This window comes from Psammomys obesus, unplaced genomic scaffold, assembly GCF_907164565.1.
Source record: "Psammomys obesus unplaced genomic scaffold, mPsaObe1.curated_primary_1811, whole genome shotgun sequence".
Taxonomy (NCBI): Eukaryota; Metazoa; Chordata; class Mammalia; order Rodentia; family Muridae; genus Psammomys; species Psammomys obesus.
Genome location: NW_026591598.1, coordinates 19063184 through 19083717, shown reverse-complemented (window position 1 = coordinate 19083717; position 20534 = coordinate 19063184). Strand labels below are relative to the sequence as shown.

The 20534-nt window shown below is 46.7% G+C and overlaps 1 protein-coding gene across 1 annotated transcript in view; it reads left to right on the top strand.

Annotated features, from left to right (window-relative positions):
* The first annotated feature begins 8519 nt into the window (after positions 1 to 8519).
* Positions 8520 to 20534, top strand: part of Spen (spen family transcriptional repressor) — a 73378-nt gene continuing 61363 nt past the window's right edge. Inside the window, exon 1 of the mRNA XM_055610855.1 lies at positions 8520 to 8863. Coding sequence (XP_055466830.1) covers positions 8781 to 8863 — 83 coding nt within the window. The 5' untranslated portion in view covers positions 8520 to 8780. The remainder of the gene's footprint in view (positions 8864 to 20534) is intronic.

Below are 20534 nucleotides of genomic sequence, written 5' to 3'. Positions count from 1 at the left end.
ATCGGCGGCCGCGCCACAAAATGGCAGCCGGCTGGCCCCGCCGCCGAGACCCGAGGCGCCGTCGGCCCGGCGCCCGCGTTCCGAGGCACCGCGGGGGAAGCCCCTGCTTCCCACGGAGGGAGGGACGGGAGGACGCCGTCCTTCCCACGCTGCCCACGCGCCGGGAGCGCTCGGGCGCACATCCCATCCCCCTTAGCGCAGGGGCGTCCGAGCGGGGACTGGCGCGTCGCAGGCCCCCCAGAACGGAGCGTCCCCCGCCACTGTGCCGGGCCCCGCCATCCCGCGTCCCCAGCGCTCCCCCCGGCCGCGCCACGCGTCCTCCCAGGGTGGCAGCGTGTCGCCGGCCTCGGGCTCCGCTTAGGCCGGCGGCTGTGTACTTTGGTCTCGTCTACTCTCGAAAACTCGCACCCACTAGGTGCCCTTTGCATCCGCCTCTCCAGAAACTTCTCAGGGCAACTCGGCCCTAACGCCACGAGCTTCGCGGCCGTCCCCACCCTCCACGCCCCAAGGCGCATGCGCCCGGCGCCCCGCAGAGACCGCGGCGCGCGCCCGCGAGGCTGTGAGAGAGGCACGTGCGCGCGCGCGCCTGCGGGGGCGGTTCCCTCACAATGGAGAGGTTTCCCCTCTCCAACGTTTCCCTCCGCGTGTCGCGCATGCGCGCTCGGGCAACCTCGTGCTCCTCTGAGGGGTGGGAGGGGGAGGGTTGGAAATGGGTGGCCTCGCCGCGCGCGTGCGCAGTCCGGCCGCGTGCGGTTTTTCCGCGTTGCTTGGTGGGGAAGAGCGTTTGAGGACCTCTCTTGTTCTCCTCCCCTCCGGTCTCGGGGACGGTCTCCTCTGAGGGGTGACGGGTCGCCTGCTGGAGGAAGGCTGAAAACCAAGGCCGCGGCGCTGGGGTCCTCTTGCTGACCCCTCTCCCGCGCCTTGTTTGAGCGCTTCCCGGCGGGCCTCGGTGACCCCGGGTGGTGCGGGACCGGCCTTTCCCGGGCGCCGCAAGCGAGCGTGCCCTGGTCGGCCGCCTGTGCGGCCGGAGGTCACCAGACCGCTAGCGTTCCCTCCGCGATGGGTTCGCCCCGCGGTAACCATAGTGACCGCCTGTGCTCTTCCCTGGGAGCCGAGTGGACAGGACTGTCAGGGCTCCGCGTTCTTAGTGGGGGAAAGACCTAGGAAACCGCGAACCCCACTTGCCATGCGGCCGCGAGTTTGAGGCGCAGCCGGGGAAACTGCCTTCCGATTAGTGGCTGGGGAGACCGCGTGGAGAAAGCACGCTGGCTGTGGCCGCCCCACGTCGGGGGGGTCCCCGGCCTGGGGCTCCCCCGGGCCCGGGGTGGGGCTGGCGAGGCGTCCTGCAGGTGCGTGAGCGCCGATGACCTCCGTGAGGTCAGCCGACACGGCTCTGGGCGGAGCCGGATCTGCCTTCCCGGTGGGAACCGAGAGCTGGTGACCGGTTCCTGCAGGAGCCAGTGAGGAAAAAGCTAGCCTAGAGCGGGTAGAATCCCAGCGAAGCTGTCATTTGCGGGTTGCAAAAGAACCCCAGGTCATACATTCTGTGAGCAGAAAATGTGTTGTTTAATCGGGTCTTTCAAAGACCTTCCTCCAGTGGGGGGAAAGCCCGACTAAGGGGACATTTCTTTAAGGTGAGAGCTATGAAGGGCATTTGAAGGGCAAATGCCTTTTACTGCCACATTTTTAGGACGAATTAAAAAAAAAATCATTAAAGGCCTGTGTTTGGGTGTGTGTTAAAAATTCAGACTCGTAAACCAGGTGTGATGGCACAGAGCTTTAGTCTCAGCACTTCGAAGGCAGAGGCAGGAGGATCTCTGGGAGTTCGAGGCCAGCCTGGTCTACAGAACGGCTACACAGAGAAACCGTCTCGAAAAAACAAAATCCAAACCAAAAAAAAAACCTCAGATGGGTGGAGAATTTTTAAATTCTTTTACATTATTTAATAAATTTTTATTTAGGGCATTTTGTCAGTGAAATCGTCAGTGATAACTCACTGGACCTGGATGCTTCCTTGTTCTTTTGTTTTTTTTCGAGACAAAAAAAACCTTGGCTGTAGCCTTGGCTGTCTCTGGGCTTGTTTTGTAGAGGAGGCTGGTCTTGAACTCACTGAGATCTGCCTGCCTTTCTCCCAAGTGCTGGGATTAGTGGCCTGTGCCACCACCGCCAGCTTCTCCTCCCCCAAGTATTTTGAAATTCATCTAGGCTCTTCAAAGTTAGTTATCTGAGGACTCCTCCCTCTTCAGTCAAAGTATTTCCCAAATATAAGTTAAATAGGTCCCAGGAATTTTGAGGCGTGAGAAAGAATGTTTGTGTGAATATTATTTTGTCTGACTATTTTCTATTAAAATAGGACTATTTGGGCTCTGGGAGATGGCTTGGTGGGCATGAGCTGTTGCTCTGCAGGCATGAACGCCTAAGTTTGAATCTCCAGCGCCTGGTGAAAAGCCATACACAGCTGTGCGCACCTGCGTGCAGCCCATGGGCACCCCTCCCCAACCCCCACGCCCAATCCAAGACTCTCGTGGAGCCCGTGCTGCTCTTGAACTTGGTATGTGGTGAGGCTGATGTTAAATAGTGTAGAATAGCAAACGCTGGATTGAAGTGGCAGCAGTTCAAAAACATTTTCCTTCCTTTATTTTTTTCTTTTTGTCTTTTTTTAAAAAGGTAAGTTCTTCCTCTGTAGCCCTAGGCTGGTCTGAAACTCCTGATCCCATGTTTAGAATGACAACTTGAGCCACTCTGCCCAATTTAAAAAACATACTTAGGCCTGGCAGTGGTGGTGCAGACCCTTAAACCCAGCACTCCAGAGACAGAGGCAGGTATATCTCTGTGAGTTCAAGGCCAGCCTGGTCTAGAGATCCAGTTCCAGGACAGCCAGGGCTACAGAGAGAAACCCTGTCTGGAAAAATTGAAAAACACACACTTAGAGTGAATACATGAATCTTCCTTTTTTGCATCTTTAAAAGTAGAACCCATTTTCTAAGAGGGCAATAGAGCTGAAAATCTCTAAAACTGGGGAAATTCAACACATTTGAAAGGCAGCTATCCACATTTTATTTGGTATTTTTGATTTCTAATATCCTATCAAGTACACTTGGATAATCGCTGAAATTAGTCAAGTTTGCATTACTTATTTCCAACTTGCTTCCTGATAGTTTAAAAGTTATAATTTTCTAGATCTAAGGTATTTGGATAATGTGTATCATTTATGGCAAAGAATTTCCTTACAGTTTGTTTTCTTCCTTTGTGTGTGTGTTTTGTTCTGTTTTTTGGCTTTTCCAGACAGGGTTTCTCTGTGTAGCCATGGATAGTCTTCCCTAAAATTCAGAGGTTCCCCCTGCCTCTGCCTCCTCAGTGCTGGGAGTAAAGGCATGTGTCACCATGCCTGGACTCCCTTACTGTTTTTTAATGTGGATGTGAACACCGCACTTGGGTGTTTAGTTTCCTTTTTGTCTTATTTTTCGAGACAGGATTTCTCTGTGTAGCCTTAGCTGTCCTGTACTCAGGATCTGCCTGCCTCTGCCTGAGTGCTAGGATTCAGGCCTGTGCCACCACGCCTGGCTGCACTCTTCTTTTTTTTTTTTTCTTTTTTTTAAATTTTTATTATTTAAAAAAAAATTTTTTTTTAAAGGACGAATGAGGCAGCATGGGATCAAATTCCATTAATCCCAACATTGGCAGAGGCAAGTGTAGGGAGTCCAGGTCAGCTCAAAAAAAAAAAAAAAAAAAATCTATGAAAATATATGCTAATAACATTAACATTTTGTTCATATGGAATCTGTTGTATATGGAGATTTGTTGTAGTCAGGTACTAACATTTCAGAGGAAACTTTGATTCAGATACTGACTTCCAAAGAAATCATTTAACTGGGCTGGGGATGGAATTCAAACCATAAGCATGAAAGCTCTGGGTTAGACTTCCAGCACTACAGTGCAAAATAAATAACTCAAAGTAAATTTGTTATTATGTTTTCTTTCCAATTATAAAAGTGAAGAGAAGTTTAGAAAAAAAAATAACAGAGAAATTTCTATTTATTTTTGGTTTTCAAGACAGGGCTTCTTTGTGTAGCAGTGGCTGTCCTAGAACTCACTGCCTCCGAAGTGTTGGGACTAAAGGTATGTGCTACCATACCTAGCCTAATAATTTCTTTTTTAATTCAAATTTTAGTTGCTCAGAGTGGCTTACTTCTGTAATCCTAACACTCAAAAGGCAGAGGCAGGAGGATTACTTCAAGGCCGTCGTGGACTACATGGAATATTTTATTTTAGGTCATTCTGAGTCATGGGAAGAAGCTATTCTCAAACAAGAAAAACTGAGATTCTATCACCTAAGACAGCAGCCATAATTTACATTTGTAAGTATCTAGTGTATTTTTAGTTTAATTCTACAAATATTACTTAATAATTCTGGATATTAGACAAAGCAGTTACATTTCTACACAGAAATCTTGTGAGCGAGCCACTTTCCTGGGATAAAGAAGGGTAGAGAGTTAGGAACCAATTCTCTAAGAAAGTCAGTTATTCTATGTTTCCAGAGAACTTTGTTTTAAATTTATTTAAAATTTTTTTATGTGCATTAGTGTGAAGGTGTCAGATTCCTTGGCATTGGCATTACAGACATTTGTGAGCTGCCATGTGGTTGCTGGGAATTGAACCCGGGTCCTTTGGAAGAGCAGACAGTGCTCTTAACTGCTGAGGCACCTCTTCACCACCCCCGCCCCTTTTAGAGACAGGATTTCTCTCTGTAGCCTTGGCTGTCTTACTTTGTAGCCCAGGCTGGCCTCGAACTCACAGAGGTCTACCTGCCTCTGTTTGGGATTAAAGGTATGCACCACCGAGTCTAGCTTCAAGTTAAAAACAACAGAGAACAAATCAGTTAGGTCTCTTAGGGTCATGAAGTCTTTATAGTAGACTATAAAATGTTGCTTCTTGCAGGAGTCTACAGGACTAGGTAGACACTATCCAACTATTGGAGTCCTGGTAATTTATGCAGATAATTTCCCAGACTGCTTGCTAGTTTGGTAAGAGATTGCTCTCTCTCTTTCACCACCAGATCCTCAAAAATAGCAAGAATTCAAATACTTTTAAGTGTTTTCAATAAGATGAAAAACCAACTCTGATTATAACAGGCTAGTCTGAAATTCTTATTTTCCTCTTCTCATGTGCTTTGGGCTTTGGTCATTTTAAAGCTAGTTAACATATTTTTATATAAAAATATTTTTATATGATGGCTTATATGATGGTGTTTAAAAGAAATGCATATATTTTAAGTACATGTCTTCCTGAAAAATAGCTTAATCTTAATAGCTTGGGATTCAGTTTGTAACTATATTTTTGTTAAGTATTTGGTGACTATTCTGTTCTTCTGCCTAAATAGGGATATTAATTTATCTGCTCTAGTGATGAGGTTTAATGTTCAAAGCCAGAGGTGGAGGCTCAGAAGCTTTCCCCATCGCAGCTTCCATTACGCATGACTGAACTCTTTGAGCATGTCTAGCATGCTAAATACAGCAGCTCTTCACAGAGTGAAAATAGGAGTTGATTAAAAGCAAATCTATTTTAATTCCCCTTTGCAAATGGCTCTGCTTTAATGTCACCTTTCTGAGTTCTCTTTAATATTCAAATGAGATGTACTTCATCTATTTTCACAGTTAAATCACAGCCTATATTTCTGTGGTTTGCAGTGATGGGGAGAGGCCTGGTGCAGCACAGACAAAAGCTCTATCTTGGAGTTAGGGCCTGAAACCTTCTGTTTATTCTTTTACCATGAGCAACTTCTAAGATTCTTTCATGTTTTTTTTGAGACAGGGTTTAACTATCTTACCTTGGCTGTTGTAAAACTCAGCATGTAGACTGGATTCTAGTTTATAGAGGTCTGCCTGCCTCTGCCTCCCAGCTGCTGTGATTAAAGGTGTATACCATATTACCCAGATATTACCACAGTTTTTTAAAGTTTTATTTTCATTTTTTAAAATATACTTTTGAGACAGGGTCTCTCTGTGTAGCCCTGTTAGTGGAACTCACTATGTGGACCAAGCTGGTCTTGAACTCACAGAGATCCATCGGCCTCTGCCTCTTGACTGCGGGGACTAAGGTGTGCACCACCCTGCTATCTCCATTTTTACTTCTAATTATGCGTATGTGTGTTTCTTGTGTGGGTTTGTGCAGGAGAGTGCAGATGCCCTTAGAGGCCAGAGGCCTGGATAGGGAGTTAAGACTTACAGGTAGTTAATTGTGAGCCAGACATGGGTGCTGAGAATCCAACTCAGCCTTCTGAAAGAACAGTGAGCCCTCTTAACTGCTGAGTCATCTCCCCAGCCCTGACCTAAGATTATTTTTAAAACATCAGAAAATTAGAGTAGATTGTCTTCCTGTTGGTTCTTCTTTGTTTTGTTCTTCCCTTCTATGGAAACTTACAAAGACACAGGTTCATGAAGAAATCCCCCTTAAGTATTTTGTAACACAGATGGAAACAGAAAACAGCTTTACCAGTTTCCTGATGTGTTGCCAGCAAAAATGCAAAGCACTGCGAAAATGAAACAAACACCCGAGCTGGGACTAAGCAAAAGGTGCTTGCTTGTCCAGTGCATTGTTTTACACTTTTTTTTTCCAGACAGGGTTTCTCTGTGTAGCCTTGGCTGTCCTGGCCTAGAACTCACAGTGGGTTGCCTGCCTCTGCCTCTTGAGTGCTGGGATTAAAGGAGTGTACCACTGTGCTGGGCTCTATTTTATTCTTAAGGTATGGAAAAAGTTTTATACTTTTGTTGTTGAAACAGGGTCTCTTCTATCTCAGGCTGGCCTGGAACTCCCCATGTAGCTAAGGATAACCTTCACTTCTGATCCTTCTGCCTCCACTTCCCAGTGGAGTGCTGGGATTATCAGCACACACCATCAGGTCTCCTTTATCCTGGAGATCAAATCCAGGGCTGCTTCACTCTGTTTTATTTTTTGCTTTGAGACAGGGACATTTTGCAGCGCAGGCTGACTTTGAACCAATGACCTTGCCCACACCTCTAGCGTGCTGGTGTCACAGATAGTGCACTACCACACCTGCCTCATATTTGTACTTTATGATGTTGGCACTTGTTTAGCTTTGTGACTGTCCCAAGATTATTTCAGGGGATCAAATCGGCTGAAGTCAGGTATATTAAAGCCAGTATAGAGTATTAAACCAACACAAGAGAGGTTAATGTCTCTTAGGTTCTGACATCAAGAAAGTGAGTCTACATGGCAGAAAATGAACAAATAGAAAAAAAAACCCTAGCAATTAACCTTTTATGACACAAAAGAAACAATTATGTGCAAGTGACCCCAGATATTACTACTGTTTATGATTTTTTCAATTCAAAATACCACGAATTCAGTTGGGAGGTACTGGGAGGTGGGAGCAGAATTAAAAGTTTGAGGCTAGCCTGAGCTATATGAGAGCCTTTCTCAAAATACAAACGACCGATCTGAATTTAAGCAAAACAAACAACCACCACCAAGAACTGCGAATATAAATTAGTGATATAGAGCCCTTGTTAGAGGTGGGTGAGGTCCTTGATTAGAACCCTAGTCTGTGTGTACTGTGCACTTTGTAATACTTAAGGGCACTGAGACAAAAAGTCTAGGCTGTACCTAGAGCAACATTTTTATGTGTGTATGAAAAACAAAGTTTCTGACGGTTTTAATGAGCTATTTTTTTTTTTCTGTTACTATACAGATGCCTTTTGAGGTTTTATCTTTCTGCAAGCCGGCCTTATACAAAAGGTCAACTGCAGCTTTCAAAAGTCTGGAGGTGTAATCGTCCCTGCTTAAAAAACAAACTATACCAAACCCTGCGAGGAACAGTATGAAACGCCTGCATCATTTCAGCTCTAATTCTTGTGTACCGTAACGATGAGCAAAGACATCTTGCAAAAGGTTTCGCAAACTCCAATATAAAAGTTGCTTAACGTTACAAGCCAATGATTCTTGGGCGGGATGGGTTTCTGCAGCGCTGGTCCCTTGTCTGGGCGGTGAAAAGGGCGGCCTGGTCCCGACCACTTTCCCAAGCAGGCGGGGAATCTAGGCGTCCGGAAACGGTCAGGGGCGGGACGTAGGGCCGACAGGCATGGGGACTTCGGCCTCCAGAAGCCGCTTTGCCTAGAAACTAATCGGGCTCTCTTCTGTTTCCCCAGAACAACGCCTGACCGCAAGGAGAAGCGGCCCAGCCTCCCCGGACGCCTCCGGCGGCCGGCCTCCCGCCCCGCGTCGCGCCTGCGCACTAAGCTGAATGCGCGGGCGCCGCTTCCCGGCTCCGCATTCCTCCCTCTCCGGGGCTCCGCGCGCCTGCGCGCCGGCTGGGAGGAACGCGGCGTCGGGGCGGGAGGACGCGCGCGCGCCCGCGGCCAGGGGGCGGCGGCCAGGCGGCGGGAGGCGGGCCGCGCGCGCCGGTGGGAAGCGTCCGGCAGCCACAGCGCCGGCTCCGTCGTAGTCGCGGCTGCCCGGGTCTCGCTCGCCCCTCCTCCCGCTCCCCCTCCCGCCGCCGCCCGCGCGCATGCGCCGCCGGAGCGCGAGGGTCGGCATCGGGTGTGTGGTGGCGGCAGAGCGGAGCTGCGAGGCCCGAGAGTCAGAACCTGGGGGAGAGGGATGGTCTCTGCACCGGGGGGAGCCGGAGGAGCCGCCGCCGCTGCCGACGCCACCGCCGCAGCCGCCGCCGCCGCCGCCCCGGCGCCCGCCTCCCTGCGCTGACGGCCGGGTACGAAGCCGGCGAAGGGGAGCCAGCCACCGCGGTCGCCGGCACACCGCCCAGCATGGTCCGGGAAACCAGGCACCTCTGGGTGGGAAACTTACCGGAGAACGTGCGGGAAGAGAAGATCATCGAGCATTTCAAACGGTGAGTGACACGAGGCCCGGGGCCGCGCTGGCACCTCGGGCGCCTCTCCGGCCCGTTGCTGGCCACCGGCAGAGCGGCGACGCGCGGCTGGCCCCGGCGCTCTGGGCGGGCGGCTGCTGTGCGGCCACCGAGGGAACCCGAGCGGTGAGCGCCGCCAGGGTTCGTCTTTGCGCGCTGCCTGGCAGCCCAGCGCGGCCGGCCGGGACCCCGAGCGCCCGCACAGCCGCGCCAGGCATCGGGAGGCACCGGGAGGTGGCAGGCACCCGGAGCAGGGACCGTTCTCGGCAGATTCGTGCAGCGGCAGCTGCTCCTGCTGTTTGCGCGGCTGGGTGGAGCGGGCTGCCTGGCGCTCGGCGGCGGCTAGGTGGGCTGCCCGTGTCCCGGGGCTCGCGGGGAAAGGAGCGCGGACGCCAAGGCGCCGCGGATGCATTCCCGTGCCGCGCTGGTGACCGAGCGGTTTCTTTACAGTAGATCCTCCACCCCCGAAATCGTTAATGAAGTAGCCAAAAAGTGCAAATCTTTAGCGATTAGGTGTGACTTTTCGGTTTCTCTAAGTACTTTTTGCTCGTGAAAGATAAAAATAAAAAATAAATGTTGCCTTTCATACGCCTTGGTAGCATTTAGCGCTTATTTGCTCCCAGAAAACGCGTGTCCCGTAACTGGTAGAGGTCTCAGCGTGCAACCCCACTTACACTGAGGATTTATTCATACTTTCACACATTAGAAAGAACATAGCAAATCTGTGATTACCCGTGGAAATTAGTTTCTTCTGATATCCAGTATCCTGAAAGGTTCCAAGTTAGCCTTACTCTGAATTCCCACTCTCCAGTGGGTGAAGGGAATGAAATTAGGGGAACGACCTCATTAGAGTCAACCTGGGAGAATGGGCTGTGTCGCCCGGTCTGGAGCCTCTTTGGTGAGGCCTGGCAGGCGTGAGCACCTTTCTTTCTCTCTGATGGAGGGCCATTGATTCTGTTGGCCGTTGCTGTTACCGGGGCATTAAATCTTCGCCTCTGGGGCGCGCGTGTGCGCGTGCCCGCGTGTGAAAAGGAGCTGGGCATAGTGAGGCCATTCATAACCTGCCAGGGTGTCCTCCGCAGGCCTGGGGGAGGTGCGCGCTGCCCGGGACTCTTCGGGGTGTTTACTACGTTTAGCCTGAGACACTGGAGAGGGGGTTGGTCCGGAGACGCAGTTGGCCCCAGTGCCCCGGGATGAAGGGGGACTGCAGTAGCTGAGCTCGAGCAGATGGGAACTTTCTCTGTCGGTGCTGCTCCACCCCTCACTCAGCCCGGGTCCCTGCCCTCCGGGAGCACAACCTCAGTGTGGAGGAGAAAACACTTAGCGGGTTTTTGGAGTGGAAACCCTCGGCGATGTACGCCCTTTGAATCCCTGGTGGATCTGTTGTGGGTCTCTGCTTGGGTAATTGGTTCGCACCGACGTGCAAACACGTGCATTGCCGCAGTCGCTGTGCTCCTGTGTTACATGGTCAGACTTGACATTTCACGTTCTGCAGATTTCAGAGACCCTGCTCGCCTCACACCTGGAGTTTGACCCCCCCTGTGCAAGATGAAGGAGAGGGAGAGCCGCCAGGAAGGGGTCGGGGACCTTGAGTGCCAGGAGGCTTGGGAGCGTGCTGCCGCGGTCCGGCTGGTGTGAATGACTCTCTAAGATGGCGGCCAGGACCCACTTTATGTGGGAATCGGCGGAGCCGCTCAGAATGCACGAGAGGGAGGGGGAGGAGGCGCGCAGGAGGGGTGTCTGGAGAGCCCGAGGAGCGCGGCGCTAGCAGAGGGCTCACCGGCACGTTGCCGACCCTGCGTTTACAGCACTGTTTTTACCTGTTGTGGAGCAAAAGCAGATGCTCTGGGTACAAAGCAGGTTATTTGAAGCCTCTGCAGACTTGTCTCCCTGAAGCTCCTCTATCCTATCGTAAACGCGACGGTTCTCACTTTCAAACGAATGGCTTTTATTTGGGTAGTACACCTTTAATGGGCGCAGAGCATGAGAAGGTGACAGAAAGTAATCTCCTCTTCACCCTTGACCCTGGAATTCCCAGTTCTCATGCCCCAACCCCCACCCCAAACAGGTACTCTCTGTTTGTTGCTTATCTTTCTGCCTACAAGAAATGTTCTTGCCAACCCAGCTGTGGAGCTGAATTGACCGACAGCCCTTTATCCCTATAGTGGAATGTGTTTTGTTAAATATGCATGCGATCACTACTAGGAAGGAAAATAGATTTTGAATCATTAAACGAAAGGAATGGAAAGGCGCTAAAATTATAAGAAAACTTAATGGGTTCAATCTCTGTGCCTTGTAGACCTCAGAATGAGGAACACTATGAGATGCCTGTATTAAACCGAACCCAAGTGCCTGTTTCTACCCTTTTCCCTAGCTGATTACAACATTAACTAATAACAATTTTACAGGATTAAGGGGCGTACACTGGGAATACATTACATAAAACGCTTCAAAGATGAATGTTCTTTTAACAGTGGTTAGGCTTTTGCAGTAGGTATTTGGATTAAAAGGACAAGAAAAAGCCATGGAGTCCAAATCAGACAGCTGCTGAGGCAGAGATAAAGGTCTCCTTCCCAGTTTGTGTTTTGATCAAGGCTTAGAGTGGGAAGGATGCTGATTTCCATCCCCAGTGCAAAAAAAAAAAAAAAAAGAAAGAAAGAAAGAAAAAAGAAAAAGCCGAACCGGAAGGATAGAGTATTTTTTAAAATTGGCTTTACCTTCTTGCATACAATATATCTATTGTGTTCACTCTCTCTACAGCTTACCATATGCTGAATTAAGAAAATTAAACGACTATTTCTGAGTAGGGTTTTAGTTAACAAAGATTCATTACAGGGTCACAATGGAGAAAGTCCTTTCCTTTGTATATTAGCTGAGTTGAAAGGCTGGAGGGAGGAATTACACAATTGGTTGCTGTCTTGTAGAGAGAGGTGTGTGCAGAGGCCTCTCCTTGAATTAGAAAACAAATGAATAGAATCCCTTAAAGACCTAAACATCCTTTTTACCTCATTTTCAGGTTTAAGTAAATCACATATTGGATTTCCCTGTCCACCCACCACTGGCACTTTACGTACAGGGTAAATATTATGTAGTAGTTGACTAGAGTAGCCCTTCTTTAAAAATTCTGTCAAAGGATGAAGCTGATTTAAAAAAAAAAAAAAATTTTTTTTTTTGAACAGGGTTTCTTTGATAAATGTTTGTTTGTTTAATTTTGAAATGTTTTAGCGCAGTGGTTTCCCTGTTTACAAGCATTACATATAGCCAGATATCTTTTTGGTCCCCAAATCAAATAATACCAGAGCTCTTCATCCTTATTTTAACAGGATATTTTTAGATGCCTTCATTGCTATATCCTTTCTTTACTGGAGGCTGGATGATTTCTGTGAAGTTACCTCTAGTTTAGAATGTTGTGGTTTTTAGTATTTTCATGATAGGCTTTTTTTTTTTTTCTTTTTGCATATTTTTAAAATCTCAGGAAAATTCCGTTATCTTGAAGTAGCATTAAATTAATATAGAATGCTTAAAATTATTTTATTTCTTGGAAAAAATGTATGTGGCAGATTGGAGGAAGGCATGGGGCTCCTTTTAAGCAGGAACGTTGTCGTTTGTCTTGGAGAAGGAACCTTTCCTGGCCACCATTGTTTCAGGCTCCTGGTTGCTTGGGATTCTACTGCTTAGTATGCTTATGAAAAGGGTTCAGGCTTGGTTTAAGGTATATTTTTAGTCCTGTTAACACTGAAGCTTTGGAAATTTTTATGTAGAGTGCTATAAAGATAGTGGTGATGGCAGCAAAGCTTTTCTAAGTTACTTCCAAATCTCATTTTCCCTTTAGTTGGAAGTGTTATTTAATTTAAAAAAAAATCTGTTTTAGTTTCCTTTTGTTTGTTTTTTTTGAAACAAGGTTTCTCTGTGTAGATTTGGCTGCCCTGGATTCACTCTGTAGACCAGGCTGGCCTCAAATTCATAGAGATCCACCTGCCTCTGCTTCCCTGAGTGCTGGGATTACAGGCGTGCACCATGGCCTGGCTAGTTGTTAATTTTTTTAATTTTAAGTTTTTGAATCTTATACCGAGCTATCTTAGTAGTCATTGTTTGACTGCATAGCCCATGCAGGTTTTCTCTCTCAGCCTGTCAGGTTCTGGGACTACAGGCCTGACCCATTTACACGCCACTGTCTTTAAATGTATTTAAACTATTTTATAAAAACTTGAGTTGGAGATTACGTATTTCTTTTTCTATTGTTTCACTCCCTCTCTTTATTTCAGCTGAGGTTGGAGCCCAGTATCTCATACATGACAAGTTCCTGATGTTGGGATCTTTGGGTTTAACCACTAGTACCCAGCGAGGAAAGTGTAAAAACTCACCAGCATTGATGGTTTGAGCTGAGTTCAGCCATTCCAGCGTTTAGAATGAAGTAGGAAACTTGTGTAGTAACAAAGACTGAACAACTAGATTCAGCTCCTGAATGGTTTATATCATGATCATCATTATCATTATTATTATTTGTGCAGTTTTTTGTTTGTTTGGTTTTTTTTTTTGCCTGCTTATATATTTGTACCACGTGTAGGTCTGTGCCCATGGAGGCCAGGATCAGATGTAGATCTCCTTGGACTGTAGTTCCAGATAGTTGTAAGCCACCGTGTGGTTGTTAGGAATCCAACTCCAGTCCTCTAGAAGTGGAGCAAGTGCTGAGCCATTCCTCCACTCCCAGCTTGTGATTTTTTTTTTTTTTTTTTTTTTGAGTGGTACGTACGTAGCTGGTTTTCATTGTGTGGAAATATGCTTTGCATAGCTCAGCTTTTTCTCCTTCCTGTGGCCCAGTCCACTAAGTTAAAAATTAAGAGTGTCAGGGTTGGGTGTGGTTCCGAACTCCTTTAGTCCCAGATATCTGCAGAGGCAGGCAGGTCTCTTGAGTTCCAGGTCAGCCAGGGCTACATGGGGGAGATTGTGCCTTAAAGAAAATAGGGTTTCTAAATAATCTACAATAGAACGGTGAAATTACTTTGTGAATTTTTTTGTTTGCTTGCCTTTTTTAAAAAAAAGGTTTGTTTATTTGTTATGGATACAATGTTCTGCCTGCATGGACCCTGTACACCAGAAGAAGACACCAGATCTCATTAGAGAAGGTTATAAGCCACCATGTGGTTGCCGGGAATTGAACTCAGGACCTTTAGGAAGATCAGCCAGTGCTCTTAACCTCTGAACCATCTCTCCAGCCCTGTCCTTTCGTTTTTTTGGTATGTGTAGCCTTGGCTGTCCTGGAACTCTTGTAGACCAGGCTGGCCTCAAACTCACAGAGATCTGCCTGCCTCTCCCTCCCGAGTGCTGGGATTACAGGTCAGTGCTCTTGGACCTGGCTGCTTTTTGTCTTTTTGAGACAAGGTCTTCAAGGCTACATTCTTTGGCTGGGCCTGGTACTTGGTAGGTAGACTAGGGGGCCTTGAGGGTTTAGGGTTTCTTACCTTGCCTCTGCCTCACAAGTGCTGAGATTAAGCTACCATGCTGGGTTCCTTCTTGTTTTTGAGACAGGCTCTTCCTAATCTCAGTCTAGCCTTGGATTTGCTAGTTTGAATTTTCATCCTTCTACTTCTGCCTTCTGAGTGCTGCGATGATCTGTCAGGCCTAGTCTATGCGGTACTGGGCACCAAACCTAGAGCTTCATGCATGGTAGGCAAGCAATCTGTTAGCAGAGCTATCTTTCTGACATGGCTATTTGGATTCAATTATTTATGAGTTAAGTCTAGAAACTCTTAACATGTCTCCCTCACTATGTGGAACCAGGCTGGCTTTGAACGGAGACCCTCATTCCCCACCTCCCTCCTGAGTGTTGGGATTATAGGTTTATGCCTCTATACGTGGCTTGTGTGTTTTCATATTTCCGGAAGTTAAAACATTCTGAGATAATGCCTGGATAAAAAGGCCTGCGTGTCTCACCTTAGTCGTGTTGTCTTTGAACTCCCCATGAGTGCCTGTCTCAGCCTCCTGAGTGCTGGAATTAGAGATATGTGCAAACATGCTCATTGTATGTTCTGTTTTGATCCAGGATACTAGCTAGTAGGATTACATATTCTAGACTCTAGTTTCCTTAAGTTTGGGGCAGTATGCTTCCCTCCTAGTGTGGCAGACACTCTTATCTCTGAGCTGTAGTTTTAGTCTCCATCTGCACCTTAGAGTTTTTTCCTTTTTTAAAGAGATTTATTTATTTATACAGCATTCTGCCTGCATACGAGAAGAGGGCATCAGATCTCCTTATAGATGGTTGTGAGGCACCATGTGGTTACTGGGAATTGAACTCAGGACTTTTGAAAGAGCAGCCAGTGTTCTTAACTTTTGAGCCACCTCTTTAGCCCATGCATCTTAAAGAGTTTTAAAGAACATAGTCTCCCTGGCCCTTCCTTATGACCAGAGAAAGCCATGCATGCATTCTTGGAAAGAAAACCACAGAGGTGATGGAGTCCCATCCTTAGACTGTATCTGGGGCTAATAACCTGGCTCATCACTGTCCTTTTTTTTTTTTTTTTTTTTAGGATTTATGTATTTATTTTATGTGTATGAGTGTTTTGCGTGACTGTACGTGTGGTAAACTCATGCAGGTCAGAAGAGAGGGTATCAAGTTCCTGGAACTGGAGTTACAGGTGGTTGTGAGCCACCGTGTGGGTGCCGGGAATTGAAGCCAGAGTACAAGAGTGATAAGCGCTCTTAAGCATTGAGCACCCCTCCATCCTTGTCGTCTCTATGCTTGTAAATTTGCATGACTAGGCCAGGCGTGGTGTCGCACGCCTTTGGTTCCAGAGCTAGGGAGGCAGAGGCAGGTGGATCTCTTTGAGTTTGAGGCCAGTCAGGTCTGCAGAGCAAGTTCCAGGAACTTACGTAGTTCTAGGTCTCTGCAGAGAGACCCTGTCTCAAAACAAAACAAAATCTGCCTATCTAGGCTAGTGGATGTGGTGTGGTGCCCCCTAGGAGCTGGTTAGTTTTCTGTGGGGGATACTCTGGTGTTGTCCTGGTCATCTCTTACCAGTCTCCTCTCAGCATCTATGTGCCCTGTGCCACCATGTTTGCTTTCCTCTCTGGGCTGAGGCGGGACTCCAGGCCCAGGTGGACTCTACAGTGAACCTCCTTCTTTTGGGGCGTTGATTAGCTGCTGAATCCCTATCATTCTGATAAGTTTTTCAGGCATGGCAAAGGCTTATTTTTATACTACTTTGAAGCGTTTCTTGCTGTTGGTATAGCTATGTAGAAATCAAAAACATTTTTAGATTTATTTTAAATTATTTATTATGGCTCTGTGTGGGTATGTGCTTGTGCGTGATGGTGCCTGGAGGCCAAAGGCATCAGATTCTCTGGAGCTATAGTTATATGCCTGGTTGTGAGCTACCTGCCGTGGGAGCTGGGAATTGATCTTGGGTCTTCTAGAATACTGTGTGCTGTTAACTGTTGAACCTTCGCTCCAGTTACAGAAATAAAAAGGTTATGTGCTCAGTTCTGTGATTTTTTTCCCCCTAGAGCTGAGCTGTGTGTCATCCGTACATGATGTATAATCGTGAACATGCTGCTGTGTCTTCATTTGTATGTCAGTGTGTGTGTATGCACAGCAGATGTGTGGAGGTCTGAGGGCAGATTGCCGTTCTTTTCCTTTTACCAGGGGAATTGAACTCAGGTTGTCATGCTTGGTAGCAAGCACCTTTTCTAACTGAGTCATGGCGCCTGTGTGTGCTGTATAATTTAAACTGAGTTTGCATATGTTCCACTTAATCAGAATTTTCACTTTATTCTTGTTACTATTATTGTTCGGTGAGTGTATGGTGTGTCTTGAGTGCAGGCCGAGCATGCTGTGGGATGTTGTGTGTGTATGTGGTATGTAGATCAGAGGACAACTTTTTGGGGGTTAGTGTTCTTCCAGTGTGAGATCCAGGGATCAAACTCGATCATCAGGCTCCCCCAGCAAGGCCGTTTACCCATTAGTCCATCTCAAGGGATGAGAGGTTTCTTAACCTCCCCCTTTCTGTGTTTATAAATGTCTTCTGAAACTATGAGAAACCTGACTCCTTTCCTTATATGTATAACTCTGCTCAGTAGTTACTGTCTTTTGTACTGAACTCACAGTTACTCTGCCTGCCACTTCGGCCACTTCTGAGGATCTGACCCCTGGTGTTTCAGCAGTTCCCTGGAATCCACCATGGTGAGGCTGACAAGGAAACAAAGGTGGCATTGGAAGTGACTTCGCTGGTTTTGCCCTCCTCTTCTCTGTCAGAGAAGTTGCCTCTGGTGCATTTACAGCGGACCCATTACCACCTCACACTCAACGTCTGGGTTTTAGCTCTCTTGCACCCTCGGTTTGAGCCTTAACAGTGCATCAGTCTGAGGTGTTTTTTTTTTTCCGTGCTGGTCATATAATTCATTTATCAACTTTCTTACCTCATGTTCAGAACAAGTTTTAGGATTTGTTATGATGAAGTAGCCTTAACGTTGAATAATGTAAGCAGCAGCCTTTAATGTCGACTTGGGAAGCAGTTTTGAAATTTATCATATAGCCTATCCATAGCCCTGAACTTCAGAGAGACCCTAGTGTAATCTGAGTCTCCTCTTTTCTTTCAGTGGGGTCTCATTCTGTAGCCAGCAGTCACTTAGAACTTCCTCTGTAGTTGAACATGAACTTTATAAATCACCCCTCCTCCCCTTGGACACAGGGTCTCACTATGTAGACCATCCTGGCCTAGAACTCCAGAGGTCCTCATGCCTGTGCCTTGGGATAAAGGTAAAACCACTGCAACAAGAAAGAGATGCTATTTTTAAAGATGTATTTTTTTCACGTTCTCTGTGAGTTTTGCCTGCATGTATGTACATGCACTCTGTGCATGCCCGGTATCTACAGAGGCCAAAAGAGGGCATTGGATTTCTGGACCTGGAGTTACAGATGATTGTGACCAACCATGTGGGTGCTGGGAACCAAACCCAGGTCCTGGAAAGGAACAGGTGTGCTTAACTGCTGAAATCCAATGGACTCGCCTTAACCTGGAGCAATTTTTCTGTCTCAGGCTCCCTTAGTGCTCTGTAATTACAGGGGTTAGCCTGGGTGGGGGCTGCTTTTTTCTCCCTTTATATTGGTGCACCTGTTCCCTGGCATAAGCCTCATAGTGCTGGTTGTTGCTGCAGCACCATCATCACCACCGTCATCGCCATCAGTGTCTATGTACCAGTGAGGTCAGAAGACTTGTCAGATCCCCTAGAGTTGGAGTTGCAGGCAGTTGTGAGCTGCCTTATGTCTGATGTGGGTGCTGGAACTGGAACTCCAGACCTCTCTGCAAGAACAATGTGTGCTCTTGCTTTGATTTTGTTGAGGCAGGGTGACACAGTGTAGCTCTGCCTGGCCTGGAACCCAGTCAGTCTGTAGAAATCTGTGGAAACCTCCCTCATAGAAATCCATCCACCATGCCAGCCAGTACATGCTCTTAACCGAGCAGTCTTCACTCCAGCCCGGTATAACTATTGTTTTGAAACAGATCTCAGATGTCTCATTTTATCCTTTAGTATTTCAGTACTTCCAAAATGTAAGACTATTTAAAGATACTACAGTACTATTATCATTATAATTATACCAAAATGACTAATTCTTCCTTGTTTTCAAACACCAGTTAAAAAGCTATAATGCCTAAAGAATCTTTTTTTTTTTTTTTTTTTTTTTTTTTTCTTAAAAAACAAAACAAAACATGCCACTGTAGGACAGGTGCCTGAAGAGGTCAGAAGAGGGCATCAGATCTGTGGGCGCTGGAGTGACGGCAGCAGCTGTGAGCTACCTGATGTGGGTGCTGGGAACTGAACAAGTGCCTTTCCCTGTGAATCATCTTACCAGCCCCATGTGAGCATTTTTTCCTCTCATGTTGGTGATCAAACCCAGAGCTTCATATGTAGGCAAGTTCACCATCGCGAGCTTGAACCTTCCGTAGTCCTTGAACCTCTTATGTGGATTATGTGGACTGATTTGCTTAGTCTTTTACTTCTTTTTCTTTGGGTGTGGGGCAGGTTGCCACTTTAACTGTAGATGTAAGGATTTTGCGTTATAATCAATCTTTGATACTTTTCCCAAGGTTATAGTACAACCCAGTGGTTTTTATTTGCAGAGAGAAAACATACATCAACAAATAGTTGTGAATCTTTCTTTCTTTTCCTATCACTCCAAGGACAGAGATAGATTAGGGCATTAGCTTTTTTCCATAGTGAGACCAGAAGCCCTGTGTCTTGGCTCACACATTTAACCCCAACATCCAGAGACAGTGAGAGGCAAGAAGATTGCTTCAAATTCAAGGAGAGCTTGGGCTCCATAGTGACTTCAGGGAAACCAGGGCTGTATGTTCAGATCTGTCTCACCACCCTGATCCCAAGACAGAAGGACTAGAGCTTTTCAGTAGACTGTTTTGCTGGGCTTACAGATTTTGAGGGTTTTTGTTTGTTTAATGATTTATTTATTAATTTTATTTATATGGGTGCTCTGTCTTCATGCACACCAGAAGAGGGAATCAGATCCCATTACAATTGGTTCTAAGCCACCATGTGGTTGCTGGGAATTGAACTCAGGACCTATAGAAGACCAGCCACTGGGTTTTATTTGTTTGTTTTTGAGACAGGGTTTCTCTGTGCAGCCTTGGCTGTTCTGGAACTCACTGTGTAGGCCAGGCTGGCATTGAATTCAGAGATCCACCTGCCTCTGCCTCCTGAGTGCTGGAATTAGTGGTGTGTGCCATTACCACCCAACTAGCCAGTGTTCTTAACCACAGGCTTCTCTTTACCTGTTGAGGGTTGGGTTTGTTGTTGTTTTTCGAGCAGGGTTTCTCTTTGTAGTCCTAGCTGACCTGGAACTCTGTAGATCTTGCTGGCATTGAATTTAGAGATCCATCTGCTTCTTGCCTCCCAAGTTCAGGGGATTTTTTTTTTTTTTTAAGATTTATTTATTATGTATACAATGTTCTGTCTGCATGTACACTTGCACACCAGAAGAGGGCACTAGATCTTACAATATAGATGGTTGTGAGCCACCATGTGGTTGCTGGGAATTGAACTCAGGACCTTTGGAATAGCAGTCAGTGCTCTTAACCTCTGAGCTATCTCTCCAGCCCCACTGAGTGCAGGAATTAAAAGGGTGTGCGCCACCACTTTCTGGCTGATTTTGAGCTTTTAGCCATCTTTAGTAATTACAAATCGATTTCATATATAAATTAATAAATCAGTTTCATATATAAATTAATTATACATTAGATTTCTTTTTTATGATTTTTTGAGACAGGGTTTCTCTGTGTAGCCTTGGCTCACAGAGAAATTCACTTTGTAGACCAGGCTGGCCTCAAACTCACAGAGATCCTCCTGCCTCTGCCTCCCAAGTGCTGGGATTACAGGCCTGTGCCATCACACCTGGCTTCATGTTAGATTTCTTAACATTACCATGAAACAAATAGAGCTGGCTTTGGCCATTATCGTAACAAATTACTACCATAGTCAGGTACACTTGAAACAGAAAATGCCTTTATAAATTGTGCCCAGTTTCAGAAAGCATTCCAGTTGACTTAGACTGAGGTAATGTAGAAGCTTGCGCCTTTTTTCTTTTTCTTTTTCAATTTCTTTCTTTCTTTCTTTCTTTCTTTCTTTCTTTCTTTCTTTCTTT